Here is a 21258-nt window from a genome sequence, read left to right on the forward strand (position 1 = left end):
TGAGTTTATATGGTTGGTGTTGGAGTCAATGGGAGACCCAAAGGGGCTGAAGTTGAAGTGAAATGCTGACAGAATGTAGTGAGAATGTAAGAATAGTTTGAATGTTGGAGAGTCTGAATTTCCAGGAAAACTGGAATTTGGTTTGGAACTTGGGAAAGTGTTAGTTTGATGAGTGGAATGTGTTGAAGGTGGAATGGTTTGAATAGGTTGAAAATTGCGGGAATTGTAAAAGTTTAAAAAAATGGGACAAGTCATTTTGAATGGGGAAAATGTCCCTGAAAACTGGTAATTCTTGGAAATCAAAGAGAGCACACAATTTTGAACGGGCTGAATATGTTGGAGTTGGAACAGTTTGAATCAGTTAAAAAAAAAAGTGGGAATTGTGGAACTTTGAAAAATGGTCCCATTCTTTTCAAAGGGAATTTCAAGGGAATTTTTGGGAAAAGCGGGAATTGTTTTTGAAAATGGTAAAGCAAACGTAAATGTTGTGATTGAGTTTATATGGTTGGTGTTGGAGTCAATGGGAGACCCAAAGGGGCTGAAGTTGAAGTGAAATGCTGACAGAATGTAGGAATAGTTTGAATGTTGGAGAGTCTGAATTTCCAGGAAAACTGGAATTTGGTTTGGAACTTGGGAAAGTGTTAGTTTGATGAGTGGAATGTGTTGAAGGTGGAATGGTTTGAATAGGTTGAAAATTGCGGGAATTGTAAAAGTTTAAAAAAATGGGACAATTAATTTTGAATGGGGAAAATGTCCCTGAAAACTGGTAATTCTTGGAAATCAAAGAGAGCACACCATTTTGAACGGGCTGAGTATTTTGGAGTTGGAACAGTTTGAATCAGATAAAAAAAAATGTGGGAATTGTGGAACTTTGAAAAATGGTCCCATTCTTTTCAATGGGAATTTCAAGGGAATTTTTGGGAAAAGCGGGAATTGTTTTTGAAAATGGTAAAACAAACGTAAATGTTGTGATTGAGTTTATATGGTTGGTGTTGGAGTCAATGGGAGACCCAAAGGGGCTGAAGTTGAAGTGAAATGCTGACAGAATGTAGTGAGAATGTAAGAATAGTTTCAATGCTGGAGAGTCTGAATTTCCAGGAAAACTGGAATTTGGTTTGGAACTTGGGAAAGTGTTAGTTTGATGAGTGGAATATATTGAAGGTGGAATGGTTTGAATAGGTTGAAAATGGCGGGAATTGTAAAAGTTTAACAAATGGGACAATTCATTTTGAATGGGGAAAATGTCCCTGAAAACTGGTAATTCTTGGAAATCAAAGAGAGCACACAATTTTGAACGGGCTGAATATTTTGGAGTTGGAATAGTTTGAATCAGTTTTAAAAAATGTGGGAATTGTGGAACTTTGAAAAATGGTCCCATTCTTTTCAATGGGAATTTCAAGGGAATTTTTGGGAAAAGCGGGAATTGTTTTTGAAAATGGTAAAACAAACGTAAATGTTGTGATTGAGTTTATATGGTTGGTGTTGGAGTCAATGGGAGACCCAAAGGGGCTGAAGTTGAAGTGAAATGCTGACAGAATGTAGTGAGAATGTAAGAATAGTTTGAATGTTGGAGAGTCTGAATTTCCAGGAAAACTGGAATTTGGTTTGGAACTTGGGAAAGTGTTAGTTTGATGAGTGGAATGTGTTGAAGGTGGAATGGTTCGAATAGGTTGAAAATTCCGGGAATTGTAAAAGTTAAAAAAATGGGACAAATCATTTTGAATGGGGAAAATGTCCCGGAAAACTGGTAATTCTTGGAAATCAAAGAGAGCACACAATTTTGAACGAGCTGAATATTTTGGAGTTGGAACAGTTTGAATCAGATAAAAAAAAATGTGGGAATTGTGGAACTTTGAAAAATGGTCCCATTCTTTTCAATGGGAATTTCAAGGGAATTTTTGGGAAAAGCGGGAATTGTTTTTGAAAATGGTAGAACAAACGTAAATGTTGTGATTGAGTTTATATAGTTGGTGTTGGAATTTTTCAAATTGGTCGAGAAATGTTGAAGTAACAACATTTTTAATTTAGAAATGCTATGATAGAATTTCTGGAACATCGGGAAAACCGGGAATTTTTCCAGATCAAAAAACAACTTTGTTTTTTTTGTCCTGATTAGTAGGAATGTTTGGATGGTGGAACGGTTGAAGTGGGTTGAAAAATGTGGAAGGAGTAGTCGACAGAAAAAAAGGGTGAAAAAAGGGCTTTGGAAAACTGGGAATTCCTGGAAATGTTTTGAACATGGAAAAATGATAGTTTGAATGTCCAGGATGAGTGGAATATGTTGAAGGTGGAATGCTTTGAATCGGTTGAAACATGTGGAAATGGTGGAAGTTTGAAAAATGGCCAGTTCATTTTGAATGGGAAAAAATGTCCCGAAAAACCTAAAATTGTGGGAAATCTGGGAATTTTGGAATTTGTCAAGGAATAACCCACGATTCCTGGATAGGCTGAACAGTTTGAAGTTGAAACGGTGTGAATCGGGTGAAAAATGTTGAAGGTAGAGCGCGCCAAAATCTGGAGAAGAAAAAGAAGAAGATGTTGAGGGTTAAATCATAGTTAGGTTGACTAAACATTTGAGCTGAAAGAAAGATCTGCCTGGTAGATGGTTAGAAACAAGTTAGAAACAAGTAGAAACAAGTTAAAAACAAGTTAGAAACGAGATAGAAATAAGTTAGAAACAAGTAGAAAAATGTTAGAAACAAGTTAGAAACAACTTAGAGACAAGTTAGAAACAAGTAGAAACAAGTTAGAAACAAGTAAGAAACAAGTTAGAAACAAGTTAGAAAAAAGTTAGAAAAAAGTAAGAAACAAGTAGAAACAAGTTAGAAACAAGTTAGAAATGACTTAGAAATGAGTTAGAAACAAGTAGAAACGAGTTAGAAAGAAGTCGAAACAAGTTAGAAACAAATTAGAAACAAGTAAAAAACAAGTTAGAAGCAAGTTAGAAACAAGTTAGAAACAAGTAGAAACAAGTAAAAACAAGTAGAAACAAGTTAGAAACAAGGATAAACCAGTTAGAAACAAGTATAAACAAGTTACAAACAAGTATAAACAAGTTAGAAACAAGTATAAACAAGTTAGAAACAAGTTAGAAACAAGTTAGAAACAAGTCGAAACAAGTTAGAAACAAGTAAAAAAAACAAGTTAGAAACAAGTAGAAACAAGTTAAAACAAGTTAGAAACGAGATAGAAATAAATTAGAAACAAGTAGAAACAAGTTAGAAACAAGTAGAAACATGTTAGAAACAAGTAGAAACAAGTTAGAAACAAGTAAGAAGCAATTTAGAAAAAAGTTAGAAAAAAGTAAGAAACAAGTAGAAACAAGTTAGAAACAAGTTAGGAATGAGTTAGAAATGAGTTAGAAACGAGTTAGAAACAAGTAGAAACGAGTTAGAAAGAAGTCGAAACAAGTTAGAAACAAATTAGAAACAAGTAAAAAACAAGTTAGAAGCAAGTTAGAAACAAGTTAGAAACAAGTAGAAACAAGTAAAACAAGTAGAAACAAGTTAGAAACAAGTATAAACCAGTTAGAAACAAGTAGAAACAAGTTACAAACAAGTAGAAACAAGTTAGAAACAAGTATAAACAAGTTAGAAACAAGTCGAAACAAGTTAGAAACAAGTAAAAAAAACAAGTTAGAAACAAGTAGAAACAAGTTAAAACAAGTTAGAAACGAGATAGAAATAAATTAGAAACAAGTAGAAACAAGTTAGAAACAAGTAGAAACATGTTAGAAACAAGTAGAAACAAGTTAGAAACAAGTAAGAAGCAAGTTAGAAAAAAGTTAGAAAAAAGTAAGAAACAAGTAGAAACAAGTTAGAAACAAGTTAGGAATGAGTTAGAAATGAGTTAGAAACGAGTTAGAAACAAGTAGAAACGAGTTAGAAAGAAGTCGAAACAAGTTAGAAACAAATTAGAAACAAGTAAAAAACAAGTTAGAAGCAAGTTAGAAACAAGTTAGAAACAAGTAGAAACAAGTAAAACAAGTAGAAACAAGTAGAAACAAGTTACAAACAAGTAGAAACAAGTTAGAAACAAGTATAAACAAGTTACAAACAAGTTAGAAACAAGTCGAAACAAGTTAGAAACAAGTAAAAAAACAAGTTAAAAACAAGTAGAAACAAGGTAGAAACAAGTAGAAACAAGATAGAAACAAGTTAGAAACAAGTAGAAACAAGTTAGAAAGAAGTAGAAACAAGTTAGAAACAAGTAGAAACAAGTTAGAAACAAATTAAAAACAAGTACTTCATGGGGAACTGTGTGCAATAGAAGATTGTAAAACTTAGAAAAAAGCAAGAAACACGTAGAAAGAAGTTAGAAACAAGTAGAAACAAGTTAGAAACAAGTTAGAAATGAGTTAGAAACGAGTTAGAAACAAGTCGAAACAAGTTAGAAACAAGTTAGAAACAAGTAGAAACAAGCAAAAACAAGTTGAAACAAGTTAGAAACAAGTATAAACAAGTTAGAAACAAGTATAAACAAGTTACAAACAAGTAGAAACAAGTTACAAACAAGTATAAACAAGTTAGAAACAAGTTAGAAACGAGTTAGAAACAAGTTGAAACAAGTTAGAAACAAGTAGAAACAAGTTAGAAAGAAGTAGAAACAAGTTAGAACCAAGTAGAACCAAGTTAGAACCAAGTTATAAACAAGTAAGAAACAAGTAGAAACATATTAGAAACAAGTAAAAACAAGTTAGAAACAAGTTAGAAACAAGTAGAAACAAGTTAGAAAGAAGTAGAAACAAGTTAGAAACAAATTAGAAACAAGTACTTCATGGGGAACTGTGTGCAATACGAAGATTGAAAAGACAAAATGCTAATAAAGAATCAATCCTTTGACCAACAGACTCCTTGAAGCCTCGAAAGATGAGCAAGTTGTGAGGAGCCAGGATCTGTTCACCCTCGTCACATACGTGTCCTACAACCCTCTGGGTCAGACCATGGCCTGGGACTGGACCACACTCAACTGGGACTACCTGGTCAACAGGTCAGTGCTCTGCAGTTGACGTTTAGAAAAGAATGTTTCTTGTATTTTTCTCTTTCATGGAGGAGCTCCTCATCAACACGATGGTTGAAAAGCTTTCAGGGAATACAGAAATGGAACAACTTTAGGATAATTACCAAGCACTGATCAGAGACTCTGAGGGTTAACATCCATTTTTAGTGATCTGCTTCTCATTCTGAAAGTAATGTCATTAAAAAAACAGCTCAAATTAAAGCTGCAAGCAGCGTTGGTCGGGCCCGCGTATTTGGCAGGTGCTAGTCCTAAGTGTCCCAATACTTTTGTCCAGTTTTAGTCCCAAGTGTCCCAATACTTTTGGCAAGTTGTAGTCCTAAGTGTCCCAATACTTTTGTCCAGTTTTCGGCCTAAGTGTCCCAATACTTTTGTCCAGTGAAGGCTCATAAAATCAAAACCGGAGCAGTTAGAAAAATTATTTCGATAACTTTTATTTGGAAGGGTTCAATCTCTCTCCTGTGTTAGTTTGAAGCCGAAACGACAAACGCGCTCAGAGGAGATAATGTTTGAAGAGAAGTGACCGGCTTATAAAAAAATGTTGTTTTGAAGGGGGAATAGCAAACTTCCTGTTGATTTTTGCTGAGGATTGTCAATCTATGAAATGTAGGTCTACGTCTGACCTACATAGAGGTTTTTGTTTCATGTCTCTCCGACCTTCCTAGTGGGAGTTACAGGCAGTTTTGTCATTTTTTTCTTCCGAGGAGCAGTTTTTTCTGCGTTTTATTAAAAAATTGCAGTAGAGCACAATTTTTAGATTTGGGGTTAGGTTTTTTCATTAGATTGCAATTTTAGCCAGTCCTGATGTGTGTGTTCAGTTTGGTGAGTTTTGGAGCATGTTAAGAGGGTGCAAATACAGCTCAAAGAGACAAAATTGACTGTTTTTAGTACTTTTTTGTTTTGAAGGGGGAATTGCCAACTTTTTGTTGATTTTTGCCCGATAATATACAATTATGAAAACTAGGTCTACGTCAGACCTACATAGAGGTTTTTGTTTCATGTCTCTCCGACCTTCCCAGTGGGAGTTACAGGCAGTTTTGTCATTTTTTCTTCCGAGGAGCAGTTTTTTCTGCGTTTTATTAAAAAATCGCGGTAGAGCACAATCTTTAGATTTGGGGTTAGGTTTTTTCATTAGATTGCAATTTTAGCCAGTCCTGATGTGTGTGTTCAGTTTGGTGAGTTTTGGAGCATGTTAAGAGGGTGAAAATACAGCTCAAAGAGACAAAATTGACTGTTTTTAGTACTTTTTTGTCTTGAAGGGGGAATTGCCAACTTCCTGTTGATTTTTGCCCGATGATATACAATTATGAAAACTAGGTCTACGTCAGACCTACATAGAGGTTTTTGTTTCATGTCTCTCCGACCTTCCTAGTGGGAGTTACAGGCAGTCTAGTTTTTTTTCTCCTAGGGGGCGCTAGAGCGCAATTTTGAGTTTTGAGGTTTGGTTTTTTGATAAAAAGTTTTGCCGTATATTACTGATGTGTGTGTGTAAAATTTGGTGAGTTTTGAAGTATGTTAAGGGGGTCAAATTACAGCGCAAAGTTGCGGAAAAATAATAATAATAATAAAACCTTAGAAATTCAATAGGTCCTTATGTCCCATTGCATAAGGACTCCCTTTGGGAGTCCTTATGCAATGGGCCATGCGGGCCCTAATTATTTAGTTTTATAATTAAAAAGAAATCATCACATACTCCATCCATCCATTTTCTACCGCTTATTCCCCTTGGGGTCGCGGGGGCGCTGGAGCCTATCTCAGCTACAATCGGGCGGAAGGCGGTGTACACCCTGGACAAGTCGCCACCTCATCGCAGGCATCACATACTCAGACAATTAAATAGTTGATGCCAACACAAAACTGACATGCAAACATTTCTGTCTTTAGTAAAAGTGTCTTAGCATATTGGATATTATTATTATTTTTTATTTTTTGTTGTCACATTACAGAACAGATTGGCAGACCGGGGTGGTGGTTCCTCTCTTTAAGAAGGGGAACCGGAGGGTGTGTTCTAACTATCGTGGGATCACACTCCTCAGCCTTCCCGGTAAGGTCTATTCAGGTGTACTGGAGAGGAGGCTACGCCGGATAGTCGAACCTCGGATTCAGGAGGAACAGTGTGGTTTTCGTCCTGGTCGTGGAACTGTGGACCAGCTCTATACTCTCGGCAGGGTCCTTGAGGGTGCATGGGAGTTTGCCCAACCAGTCTACATGTGTTTTGTGGACTTGGAGAAGGCATTCGACCGTGTCCCTCGGGAAGTCCTGTGGGGAGTGCTCGGGGAGTGCTCAGAGAGTACGGGGTATCGGACTGTCTGATTGTGGCAGTCCGCTCCCTGTATGCTCAGTGCCAGAGCTTGGTCCGCATTGCCGGTAGTAAGTCGGACACGTTTCCAGTGAGGGTTGGACTCCGCCAAGGCTGCCCTTTGTCACCGATTCTGTTCATAACTTTTATGGACAGAATTTCTAGGCGCAGTCAAGGCGTTGAGGGGATCTGGTTTGGTGGCTGCAGGATTAGGTCTCTGCTTTTTGCAGATGATGTGGTCCTGATGGCTTCATCTGGCCAGGATCTTCAGCTCTCACTGGATCGGTTCGCAGCTGAGTGTGAAGCGACTGGGATGAGAATCAGCACCTCCAAGTCCGAGTCCATGGTTCTCGCCCGGAAAAGGGTGGAGTGCCATCTCCGGGTTGGGGAGGAGATCTTGCCCCAAGTGGAGGAGTTCAAGTACCTCGGAGTCTTGTTCACGAGTGAGGGAAGAGTGGATCGTGAGATCGACAGGCGGATCGGTGCGGCGTCTTCAGTAATGCGGACGCTGTATCGATCCGTTGTGGTGAAGAAGGAGCTGAGCCGGAAGGCAAAGCTCTCAATTTACCGGTCGATCTACGTTCCCATCCTCACCTATGGTCATGAGCTTTGGGTTATGACCGAAAGGACAAGATCACGGGTACAAGCGGCCGAAATGAGTTTCCTCCGCCGGGTGGCGAGGCTCTCCCTTAGAGATAGGGTGAGAAGCTCTGCCATCCGGGGGGAGCTCAAAGTAAAGCCGCTGCTCCTCCACATCGAGAGGAGCCAGATGAGGTGGTTCGGGCATCTTGTCAGGATGCCACCCGAACGCCTCCCTAGGGAGGTGTTTAGGGCACGTCCGACCGGTAGGAGGCCGCGGGGAAGACCCAGGACACGTTGGGAAGACTATGTCTCCCGGCTGGCCTGGGAACGCCTCGGGGTCTCCCGGGAGGAGCTGGATGAAGTGGCTGGGGAGAGGGAAGTCTGGGCTTCCCTGCTTAGGCTGCTGCCCCCGCGACCCGACCTCGGATAAGCGGAAGAAGATGGATGGATGGATGGACATTACAGAACACACACTGAACTCCGCAGAACACTCGTTATCAAATACTGCGAGACACACGCTGGTACGTCACACGGGTGTTGTTGCGTTTTGGACCAGTTGTTCCTCCCAGGGAATTCAAGTCACAATTCGCTCCCAAGTTCTTTCCGACACTTAAAGCTGAGTTGAAAAACCACCAGAGACAGAATAGGTATTTTGTTGGATATTCTCAAAGCTTTGCCAATATACATTGATTGAGACCAGTCTAACCATCGAACGTTCTATTGCGCCTCCCCAAAATGGTCTGTCTTCCCGATCCCACCACCCTCTCTCTCGTCCCATCTCTGTAGCCAAAACAAAATGCTAGTCTAAACACATTCCAAAGAACTCAAGGTTAACACACACAGTATACTTGCTGACAGAGCATCAAGAGAATAAATGGAAAACACGTGCTGTTTTCAAATATGACAAAGAAATGGAAGAAGTACAACTTAAATTCGGATATATGTAAATATCTGCCTCCGACGGTGTGCTTTTCCTCTTATATGTTGCTTTTTTCCCTCACGCAGATACACCATCAATGATAGAAACCTCGGACGCCTTCTGACTAGAATCTCCAGCAGCTACAGCACAGACTTGCAGCTGTGGAAGGTAGGACTAAGTTCAACTACGTACAGACCCGGGTTACTACAGTCTGGGAACATTTCAAACAGTATACAGTTGCGGGTTTTGGTAGCCATCCACAAGCTTTCTGCTTGAATGTTTGACCACTTCTTGACAAAATTGCTGCAATTCAGCTTTTCTGACATGGACTTGTTTCTTTAGCATTGTCCACACCTTTAAAGGCCTACTGAAATGCAATTTTCTTATTTAAACAGGGATAGCAGGTCCATTCTATGTGTCATACTTGATCATTTCGCGATATTGCCATGTTTTTGCTGAAAGGATTTAGTAGAGAACATCGACGATAAAGTTCGCAACTTTTGGTCGCTGATAAAAAAAAGCCTTGCCTGTACCGGAAGTAGCAGACGAGTAGCGTCCTCACATCTGCACATTGTTTACAATCATGGCCACCAGCGGCGAGAGCGATTCGGACCGAGAAAGCGACGATTTCCCCATTAATTTGAGCGAGGATGAAAGATTTGTGGATGAGGAAAGTGAGAGTGAAGGACTAGAGGGCAGTGGGAGCGATTCAGATAGGGAAGATGCTGTGAGGACCTGATATTCAGCTGGGAATGACTAAAACAGTAAATAAACACAAGACATATATATACCCTATTAGCCACAACACAACCAGGCTTATATTTTGTCACGTTCAAACACTGAGGACATCTATTAAACAAGACAAAAGGCAAGGAATCAAACAGAGACAGAATTCAATTTGGACTCAATATTGAGGAGAGACATGGCCACTGCACTCTCTGTACAGTCCTGCACCACGCTCTGACGAAAAAGGTTTTCGTCTCTTCTTTTAATTCAGATGTTCAATGTTCACGCACCAACACATGTCACAGCAGGAATGGGAAGTATGTAAAACAGTCATTGTTTTCGGTCGCTTTGAAGTCCAAGAAGAGGATGTCTCGGGCTGGGCTCTTCCTGGATCCAGCTGGGGCAGGTGATGGAGGACAATGGATAACCCCTCCCGTCTCCTGACCACGGCAACTTCAAGAGGGCAGCGGGTCGTAAATAGCGTTGACCTCGGTTACCAAATAGTTGGAAGAGAGTTTGTGAAATACTTCAGAGAGAGTTCGTTTAACACCTCAAAGAGAGTTCCTCTGGAAGTTGAGCAGATCCTGCCATCTGTCCGTGTTGAAATCACAGTGGAGTTTTACGAGCCTTCTTCCTCTTGTTAGGCCTCGAAAGACAGCATTCATAATACAACGTTTCTTTTGTGATAACTTACAAACAATTATTCCAACATATTTAATATGCCACAAATTAATCCCGCATAACAAACACCTCCCCCCTCCCGCCAATACAAGTCAAACACCTGCACAACACACTCAATGCCACAGCCCAAAGTACCGTTCACCTCCCCAAAGTTCATACAGCACATATATTTCCCCAAAGTCCCCAAAGTTACGTACGTGACATGCACATAGCGGCACGCACGTACGGGCAAGTGATCAAATGTTTGGAAGCGTACTCACGGTACCGTGTCTGCGCATCCAACTCAAAGTCCTCCTGGTAAGAGTCTCTGTTGTCCCAGTTCTCCACAGGCCAAATGGTAAAGCTTGACTGTCATCTTCCGGGAATGTAAACAATGAAACACCGGCTGTGTTATCCGGCACAACAGTCAGGGGGTGCATTCTACGGCGGGGGTGCGTTATCCGGCACAGCACCTGCCGCAATACATCGCTTCCCACCCACAGCTTTCTTCTTTGCTGTCTCCATTGTTCATTGAACAAATTGCAAGAGAGTCCAGTCCATAGTGGATCTAACATAATAGTGTGAGTCCAGTCCATAGTGGATCAAACATAATAGTGAGAGTCCAGTCCATAGTGGATTTAACATAATAGTGAGAGTCCAGTCCATAGTGGATCTAACATAATAGTGTGAGAGTCCAGTCCATAGTGGATCTAACATTATAGTGTGAGTCCAGTCCATAGTGGATCTAACATAATAGTGAGAGTCAAGTCCATAGTGGATCTAACATAATAGTGAGAGTCCAGTCCATAGTGGATCTAACATAATAGTGTGAGAGTCCAGTCCATAGTGGATCTAACATAATAGTGTGAGTCCAGTCCATAGTGGATCTAACATAATAGTGAGAGTCAAGTCCATAGTGGATCTAACATAATAGTGAGAGTCCAGTCCATAGTGGATCTAACATAATAGTGTGAGAGTCCAGTCCATAGTGGATCTAACATAATAGTGTGAGAGTCCAGTCCATAGTGGATCGAGCATAATATTGTGAGAGTCCAGTCCATAGTGGATCTAGCATAATAGTGAGAGTCCAGTCCATAGTGGATCTAACATAATAGTGTGAGTCCAGTCCATAGTGGATCTAACATAATAGTGAGAGTCCAGTCCATAGTGGATCTAACATAATAGTGTGAGAGTCCAGTCCATAGTGGATCTAACATAATAATGAGAGTCCAGTCCATAGTGGATCTAACATAATAGTGAGAGTCCAGTCCATAGTGGATCTAGCATAATAGTGACAGTCCAGTCCATAGTAGATCTAACATAATAGTGAGAGTCCAGTCCATAGTGGATCTAACATAATAGTGTGAGAGTCCAGTCCATAGTGGATCTAACATAATAGTGAGAGTCCAGTCCATAGTGGATCTAACATAATAGTGTGAGAGTCCAGTCCATAGTGTTTCTAACATAATAGTGAGAGTCCAGTCCATAGTGGATCTAACATAATAGTGAGAGTCCAGTCCATAGTGGATCTAACATAATAGTGAGAGTCCAGTCCATAGTGGATCTAACATAATAGTGTGAGAGTCTAGTCCATAGTGGATCTAACATAATAGTGAGAGTCCAGTCCATAGTGGATCTAACATAATAGTGAGAGTCCAGTCCATAGTGGATCTAACATAATAGTGAGAGTCCAGTCCATAGTGGATCTATCATAATAGTGAGAGTCCAGTCCATAGTGGATCTAACATAATAGTGTGAGAGTCCAGTCCATAGTGGGGCCAGCAGGAGATCATCTTGAGCGGAGACAGGTCAGCAGTGCAGAGATGTCCCCAACCGATGCACAGACGAGTGGTCCACCCTGTGTCCCGACTCTGGACAGCTAGCGTGTCATCTGTGGTCACCAAAACTGTGCCCTTCCTCTCCACGAAGGAGAGGGGGGCAGAGCAGAAAAGAAACGGCAGATCAACTGGTCTTAAAGGGGGGCTATTTAAAGGCTAGAGTATACAAATGAGTTTTAAGATGGGACTTAAATGCTTCTACTGAGGTAGCATCTCTAATTGTTACCGGGAGGGCATTCCATAGTACTGGAGCCCCAATAGAAAACGCTCTATAGCCCGCAGACTTTTTTTGGGCTCTGGGAATCACTAATAAGCCGGAGTTCTTTGAACGCAGATTTCTTGCCGGGACATATGGTACAATACAATCAGCAAGATAGGATGGAGCTAGACCGTGTAGTATTTTATACGTAAGTAGTAAAACCTTAAAGTCACATCTTAAGTGCACAGGAAGCCAGTGCAGGTGAGCCAGTATAGGTATATATATATATATGTATATATGTATATAAAGGTATATACAGTATAGGCGTAATATGATCAAACTTTCTTGTTCTTGTCAAAAGTCTAGCAGCCGCATTTTGTACCAACTGTAATCTTTTAATGCTAGACATAGGGAGACCCCAAAATAATACGTTACAGTAGTCGAGACGAGACGTAACGAACGCATGAATAATGATCTCAGCGTCGCTAGTGGATAAAATAGAACGAATTTTAGCGATATTACGGAGATGAAAGAAGGCCGTCTTAGTAACACAAGCTAAAATCATCAGTTGGGTCTTGGGCGCAGTTGGGTGTTCCAACAGGACAATGACCCCAAACACACCTCAAAAGTGGTAAAGGAATGGCTAAATCAGGCTAGAATGAAGGTTTTAGAATGGCTTTCCCAAAGTCCTGACTTTAAAGGTGTGGACAATGCTGAAGAAACAAGTCCATGTCAGAAAAGCAACACATTTAGCTGAACTGCACCAATTTAGTGGTCAAGTGGTCAAGCAGAAGCTTGTGGATGGCTACCAAAAGCGCCTTATTGCAGGTAAACTTGCTCAAGGACACAACGGACGTGACTAGGTTGGTAGAAGCTGGGGATCGAACCAGGAACCCTCAGGTTGCTGGCACGTCCACTCTCCCAACCAGTGCCACGCCGTCCCAGCGTGCTCTCGCTGGCAAGTTTTACCTCAAAATATCGCATGACAAAACTTTAGATGCAACCGTCACCGAGTTTCGGGCAAATAAATGACATTCTAGTAAAACGTCACTGGATGACATTCTGACCATAAAATTGCATTTTTGCACAAATATTTGGGTCTTTTTCTTAAGCAATTTGTTTTATTATGCAGGCGAGTAATTACCTGTGCTAGATTAATCCAAATTCCAAAAATCATGGGACAGCTGTAATACAATACGTAGTATTCCGCTATTCTTATTTGTACTGTAAAGTTCAAATTTGAATGACAATAAAAAGGAAGTCAAAGTCTATAAGTGGGCGGGAGATGCTTGATTGACACTTTTTGTACTCCACGCCATGAGACTATCCAAAACCAGACCCCCACCATCACACTGGCACCAGGTGAGATCCTACGCCAAAGATCCAAAGCATTTGTTATTGACACAGCAAAACGTCTTCTTTGTCAAAAGTAATGAGATTGTGTGTGTGTGTTGGTAGTTGGATGGCGTGTAGAATATGATACTGCAGGAGTCAGAACATGCTATTGTGTTCCGATCTTGCAGATGGAGCATTTCTTTGCTCTGACTCCCGACGCTGGTGCCGGGGAGATGTCCAGGCAGCAGGCACTGGAGACCGTCAGGAATAACGTTCGATGGATTCGCAGGAACGAGAATGAGATTAGCGCCTGGCTGCAGAGAAACGCCGCCTAGCTTGGTAACATACCTCGGGGGCGCCAAAATGACGTAAACGTTGTTTCTGACTACGTTTCCGTTTGAATTGGAACGGCCTCCGTGAACCGTCCCAGTCTGGTTGCCACCCTCTCACAACACTGAAACTGCCCTCTTACAGGCCTGCAAAAAAATTCCGCAAGAACATTTATATTATATTTGCATAGAAATATCACTTCCGGGTTTTTTTTATTGAAATATCGATAAAAAATAGGATGGAAACATGCTCGCGACTTAGGTAATCATCTAGCTATCCATCCATCATCCATCCATCCATCTTCTTCCGAGAAAAACGGTGGATAGGACCAACAGTCACAATATTTATTAGTAGGATTTAACCTCCATCCATCCATCCATCTTCTTCCGCTTATCCGAGGTTGGGTCGCTGGGGCAGCAGCCTAAGCAGGGAACCACAGACTTCCCTCTCCCCAGCCACTTCGTCCAGCTCCTCCCGGGGGATCCCGAGGCGTTCCCTGGCCAGCCGGGAGACATAGTCTTCCCAACGTGTCCTGGGTATTCCCCGTGGTTTCCTACCGGTCGGACGTGCCCTAAACACCTCCCTCGGGAGGCGTTCGGGTGGTATCCTGACCCGATGCCCGAACCACCTCATCTGGCTCCTCTCAATCTACCCAGTTTACTTGTTTTGTACTCTGTTGCTAATCATATTAGGATGATTCAATCAATCAATCATCCATCCATCCATCCATCTTCTTCTGCTTATCCGAGGTTGGGTCGCTTGGGCAGCAGCCTAAGCAGGGAACCACAGACTTCTCTCTCCCCAGCCACTTCGTCCAGCTCCTCCCGGGGGATCCCGAGACGTTCCCAGGCCAGCCGGGAGACATAGTCTTCCCAACTTGTCCTGGGTATTCCCCGTGGTTTTCTATCGGTCGGACGTGCCCTAAACACCTCCCTCGGGAGGCGTTCGGGTGGTGTCCTGACCCGATGCCCGAACCACCTCATCTGGCTCCTCTCAATCTAGCCAGCTTACTTGTTTTGTACTCTGCTGCTAATCATTTTAGGATGATTCAATCAATCAATCATCCATCCATCCATCCATCCATCCATCTTCTTCTGCTTATCCGAGGTTGGGTCGCTTGGGCAGCAGCCTAAGCATGGAACCACAGAACTCCCTCTCCCCAGCCACTTCGTCCAGCTCCTCCCGGGGGATCCCGAGGCGTTCCCAGGCCAGCCGGGAGACATAGTCTTCCCAACGTGTCCTGGGTATTCCCCGTGGTTTCCTACCGGTCGGACGTGCCCTAAACACCTCCCTCGGGAGGCGTTCGGGTGGCGTCCTGACCCGATGCCCGAACCACCTCATCTGGCTCCTCTCAATCTAGCCAGCTTACTTGTTTTGTACTCTGCTGCTAATCATTTTAGGATGATTCAATCAATCAATCATCCATCCATCCATCCATCCATCCATCTTCTTCTGCTTATCCGAGGTTGGGTCGCTTGGGCAGCAGCCTAAGCATGGAACCACAGAACTCCCTCTCCCCAGCCACTTCGTCCAGCTCCTCCCAGGGGATCCCGAGGCGTTCCCAGGCCAGCCGGGAGACATAGTCTTCCCAACGTGTCCTGGGTATTCCCCGTGGTTTCCTACCGGTCGGACGTGCCCTAAACACCTCCCTCGGGAGGCGTTCGGGTGGCGTCCTGACCCGATGCCCGAACCACCTCATCTGGCTCCTCTCAATCTAGCCAGCTTACTTGTTTTGTACTCTGCTGCTAATCATATTAGGATGATTCAAAAAATCAATCATCCATGCATCCATCCATCCATCTTCTTCTGCTTATCCGAGGTTGGGTCGCTTGGGCAGCAGCCTAAGCAGGGAACCACAGACTTCTCTCTCTCCCTAGCCACTTCGTCCAGCTCCTCCCGGGGGATCCCGAGGCGTTCCCAGGCCAGCCGGGAGACATAGTCTTCCCAACGTGTCCTGGGTCTTCCCCGTGGTTTCCTACCGGTCGGACGTGCCCTAAACACCTCCCTCGGGAGGCGTTCGGGTGGCGTCCTGACCCGATGCCCGAACCACCTCATCTGGCTCCTCTCAATCTAGCCAGTTTACTTGTTTTCTACTCTGCTGCTAATCATATTAGGATGATTCAATCAATCAATCATCCATCCATCCATCCATCTTCTTCTGCTTATCCGAGGTTGGGTCGCTGGGGCAGCAGCCTAAGCAGGGAACCACAGACTTCTCTCTCCCCAGCCACTTCATCCAGCTCCTCCCGGGGGGTCCCGAGGCGTTCCCAGGCCAGCCAGGAGACATAGTCTTCCCAACGTGTTCTGGGTATTCCCCGTGGCCTCCTATCGGTCGGACGTGCCCTAAACACCTTTTAGGGAGACGTTCGGGTGGCATCCTGACCCGATTCCCGAACCACCTCATCCGGCTCCTCACGATCTAGCCAGTTTACTTGTTTTCTACTCTGCTGCTAATCATATTAGGATGATTCATTCAATCAATCAATCAATGTTTACTTACATAGCCCTAAATCACGAGTGTCTCAAAGGGCTGCACAAGCCACCACGACACCCTTAGCTTAGATCCCACATCAGGGCTAGGAAAAAACTCAACCCAATGGGATGACAATGAGAAACCTTGATTGCAATCCCGACCGACACTGGTAGTGCCCAACCAGTTGTACAAACCCTGTTTCCATATGAGTTGGGAAACCAACTCATATGGAAACAGGGTTTGTAGTTCCAGAGTATTTATCAGAAGGTATGTTTTTGACATGTAAACAGAGGTCACAAGACAGGAAGTGTATTATCCAAGGGGGCGTGGCTACAGGATAGAGTTGCCAAATTGGAAACGTTTTCCAGGTCCTTTGCATGCATGCTATAGAATTGTACATGACATTCTCAATGATCAACATGTTAGTAAGTTACCTACTAAAGACATGGTGTGGTACATGTAATTGTCAAAAAAAAAAAGGTTGGTAGATTAAATAAATCTAAATGTAAAATTTATAGTGTAAAAATGGACCCAATTGCAGGAAATGTAGTCTGGATTGGAGCGAGCTAATCATTGTGTTTTTATTGCAAATGTCAATCCAAAATTGTAGAAGGATCGTATGAACGAGTTGTATATTGTAACACATACAATAAACATGTTTTGCAAAAAGCAGTGAAGTTGTCACGTTGTGTAAATGGTAAATAAAAAGAGAAAACAACAAATCCTTTTCAACTTATATTCAATTGAATAGACTGCAAAGACAAGATATTTCATGTTCACACTGAGAATGTTCACAAGGTCCCTTAAGCAGCTCCCCTTATCGGTTCCAGGTGTGCTGATTGCTGATCGTCTGCAGGCTTGTCGCTGCCTGGGCGTGCTGTGCTCAGCGCGAGCAGGGGCATGTCCGAGCGCGCTGCCAGCAGGGGTTCGAGTCCACGCCGTGACACCTGGACTCCGACCCCAAATTTGATGTTTGTCCTTCTGACCTCGGCAAAAAAGCCAAGTGACTGATGAAGAATGTTGGAGATAAGAGGTTTTATGGTCGCCCTGAACCTTCACCCAGTTTCGACTGAAACTCAGGACATAACTAGCTGCACGGCCTATTCTAAGCATATCTATACTAAACATTTCTTAATCACTTCATCCTCCATCCATCCATCATCCATCCATCTTCTTCCGCTTATCCGAGGTCGGGTCGCGGGGGCCACTTCGTCCAGCTCTTCCCGGGGGATCCCGAGGCGTTCCCAGGCCAACCGGGAGACATAGTCTTCCCAACGTGTCCTGGGTCTTCCCCGTGGCCTCCTACCGGTCGGACGTGCCCTAAACACCTCCCTAGGGAGGCGTTCGGGTGGCATCCTGACCAGATGCCCGAACCACCTCATCTGGCTCCTCTCCATGTGGAGGAGCAGCGGCTTTACTTTGAGCTCCCCCCGGATGACAGAGCTTCTCACCCTATCTCTAAGGGAGAGCCCTGCCACCCGGCGGAGGAAACTCATTTTGGCCGCTTGTACCCTTGATCTTGTCCTTTCGGTCATAACCCAAAGCTCATGACCATAGGTGAGGATGGGAACGTAGATCGACCGGTAAATTGAGAGCTTTGCCTTCCGGCTCAGCTCCTTCTTCACCACAACGGATCGATACAGCGTCCGCATTACTGAAGACGCCGCACCGCTTCCTTATCTTAATTATATCCCAATCATAATATATCCCAACATTCCTAAGTAATTTTAAAAATTTACTTTTGTAGACACAAAGTTGGCTGCTTGAGTGCAATTAGTTTATTATTGTTTGTACAGCAGTCAAGAGGAAGGGGAAGCCACCCATGAGACAGCCCGGTGTGGCGATGCACCCTAGCCCGCTCCCCACCCCGGCCGACCGATCAGAGACCTACGGCCCCATTAACATTGTTCGGGCATGTGAGTCTCTCCGAGCCTGCGTGTCGGCCTCTTTTGCAAGGAAGGCACCCGTGAAACGGCCCGGTTCGGCAGTGCCACCTTGCTCGAATTATTGAAAGCAAGACCAAGACCACCCGTCTGCCCTGGTTGTCCTGCATGGGCGCCACGTTGGTTCGGTGTTTGGGCGTCCTCTAAATGCGAAAAAAGTGCTTATGATAATGTCTAAGAAGAAGAAGGCAGCGGGTGATCGCTCAAAGGCAACGTTCTTCCGGCCTCCTTGACATTGTTCGGACATGTGGGTCCCACCGAGCCTGCGGGTTGGCCTCTATTGCGGGGAAGCCACCCATGAGACAGCCCGGTGTAGCGATGCACCCGAGCCCGCTCCCCACCCCGGCCGACCGATCAGAGACCTACGGCCCCATTAACATTGTTCGGGCATGTGGGTCTCTCGGAGCCTGCGAGGTGGCCTCTTTTGCGGGGAAGGCACCCGTGAGACGGCCCGGTTTGGCAGTGCCACCTTGCTCGAATTATTGAAAGCAAGACCAAGACCACCGGTCTGCCCTGGTTGTCCTGCATGGGCACCACATCGGTTCGGAGTTTAGGCGTCCTCTAAATGCGAGAAAAGTGCTTATGATAATGTCTAAGAAAACGAAGGCAGCGGGTGATCGCTCAAAGGCAACGTTCTTCCGGCCTCCTTGACATTGTTCGGACATGTGGGTCCCTCCGAGCCTGCGGGTCGGCCTCTATTGCGGGGAAGGCACCTGTGAGACAGCCCGGTGTGGCGATGCACCCGAGCCCGCTCCCCACCCCGGCCGACCGATCAGAGACCTACGGCCCCATTAACATTGTTCGGGCATGTGAGTCTCTCCGAGCCTGCGAGTCGGCCTCTTTTGCAAGGAAGGCACCCGTGAGACAGCCCGGTTCGGCAGTGCCACCTTGCTCGAATTATTGGAAGCAAGACCAAGACCACCCGTCTGCCCTGGTTGTCCTGCATGGGCACCACGTCGGTTCGGAGTTTAGGCGTCCTCTAAATGCGAGAAAAGTGCTTATTATAATGTCTAAGAAGACGAAAGCAGCGGGTGATCGCTCAAAGGCAACGTTCTTCCGGCCTCCTTGACATTGTTCGGACATGTGGGTCCCTCCGAGCCTGCGGGTCGGCCTCTATTGCGGGGAAAGCACCCGTGAGACAGCCCGGTGTGGCGATGCACCCGAGCCCGCTCCCCACCCCGGCCGACCGATCAGAGACCTACGGCCCCATTAACATTGTTCGGGCATGTGAGTCTCTCCGAGCCTGCGAGTCGGCCTCTTTTGCAAGGAAGGCACCCGTGAGACGGCCCTGTTCGGCAGTGCCACCTTGCTCGAATGATTGGAAGCAAGACCAAGACCACCCGTCTGCCCTGGTTGTCCTGCATGGGCGCCACGTCGGTTCGGAGTTTAGGCGTCCTCTAAATGCGAAAAAAGTGCTTATGCGGAACTCTTCAATATCGAAATATCTCAACAACCATCTCATGAGAGCGCAAAATGTGTTTGCGACATTTGAGAGGTGTTAGAATAACTTTATCTAAGTTATCACAAAAACTTTGTGCTTCAATGAGTTCCCAGCGAGAAGCAAAAACATATCTTTGAACCTACCAAGAAGAAGGCTTGTAAAACTCCACTGTGTAGGGGGAATCAGCATGAAGGTGTTCTGTTTTCTTTTATGTATTGTAATCAACAGAAATATATTGTTTTAACCCAAGGACTACAAAGCTGTTCATAACTTTTATGGACAGAATTTCTAGGCACAGTCAAGGCGTTGAGGGGATCCGGTTTGGTGGCTGCAGGATTAGGTCTCTGCTTTTTGCAGATGATGTGGTCCTGATGGCTTCATCTGGCCAGGATCTTCAGCTCTCACTGGATCGGTTCGCAGCCGAGTGTGAAGCGACTGGGATGAGAATCAGCACCTCCAAGTCCGAGTCCATGGTTCTCGCCCGGAAAAGGGTGGAGTGCCATCTCCGGGTTGGGGAGGAGATCTTGCCCCAAGTGGAGGAGTTCAAGTACCTCGGAGTCTTGTTCACGAGTGAGGGAAGAGTGGATCGTGAGATCGACAGGCGGATCGGTGCGGCGTCTTCAGTAATGCGGACGCTGTATCGATCCGTTGTGGTGAAGAAGGAGCTGAGCCGGAAGGCAAAGCTCTCAATTTACCGGTCAATCTACGTTCCCATCCTCACCTATGGTCATGAGCTTTGGGTTATGACCGAAAGGACAAGATCACGGGTACAAGCGGCCCAAATGAGTTTCCTCCGCCGGGTGGTGGGGCTCTCCCTTAGAGATAGGGTGAGAAGCTCTGCCATCCGGGGGGAGCTCAAAGTAAAGCCGCTGCTCCTCCACATGGAGAGGAGCCAGATGAGGTGGTTCGGGCATCTGGTCAGGATGCCACCCGAACGCCTCCCTAGGGAGGTGTTTAGGGCACGTCCGACCGGTAGGAGGCCGCGGGGAAGACCCAGGACACGTTGGGAAGACTATGTCTCCCGGCTGGCCTGGGAACGCCTCGGGGTCCCACAGGAAGACTTGGACAAAGTGGCTGGGGAGAGGGAAGTCTGGGCTTCCCTGCTTAGGCTGCTTCCCCCGCGACCCGACCTCGGATAAGCGGAAGAAGATGGATGGATGGATGGACTACAAAGCGGAGAGAAGGCAGTATCTGCCCAAGTTCCAGACACCGCTTTATTTTAACTCTTTTACGAACCTCTTTTTTGAAGTCTTTTGCGAACCTTTCTTTGGACTGTTTTACGACCTTTTCTGTGAAGTGTTTCCGACCTTTTCTTTTGAACTGTTCTGTAACCAAAGGCAACTCTGTTTACGACCCGCGTCCCTTTGGAAGCAGCTGTCAGGGAAAGTCCAAATAAAGGAGGAGTCGTACAATCTTTCGCCAGAGCGTGCTGAGACACTGTGCAAGGGTAAAGTGTCCGGTGTCTCTCCTCAAATTGAGCCAAATGTAATTATGTCT

General features: G+C 44.7%; 1 protein-coding gene across 1 annotated transcript in view; it reads left to right on the forward strand.

Moving 5' to 3' along the window:
• Window positions 1-14037, forward strand: part of enpep (glutamyl aminopeptidase) — a 75363-nt gene extending 61326 nt beyond the window's left edge. Inside the window, exons 18-20 of the mRNA XM_061986898.1 lie at window positions 4849-4989; window positions 8903-8984; window positions 13763-14037. Of these exons, the coding sequence (XP_061842882.1) occupies window positions 4849-4989; window positions 8903-8984; window positions 13763-13909 (370 nt within the window). The 3' untranslated portion in view covers window positions 13910-14037. The remainder of the gene's footprint in view (window positions 1-4848; window positions 4990-8902; window positions 8985-13762) is intronic.
• The last annotated feature ends 7221 nt before the right edge of the window (window positions 14038-21258 follow it).

The sequence above is a fragment of the Nerophis lumbriciformis genome, linkage group LG26 (genome assembly GCF_033978685.3).
Source record: "Nerophis lumbriciformis linkage group LG26, RoL_Nlum_v2.1, whole genome shotgun sequence".
In the NCBI taxonomy this organism is placed as follows: domain Eukaryota; kingdom Metazoa; phylum Chordata; class Actinopteri; order Syngnathiformes; family Syngnathidae; genus Nerophis; species Nerophis lumbriciformis.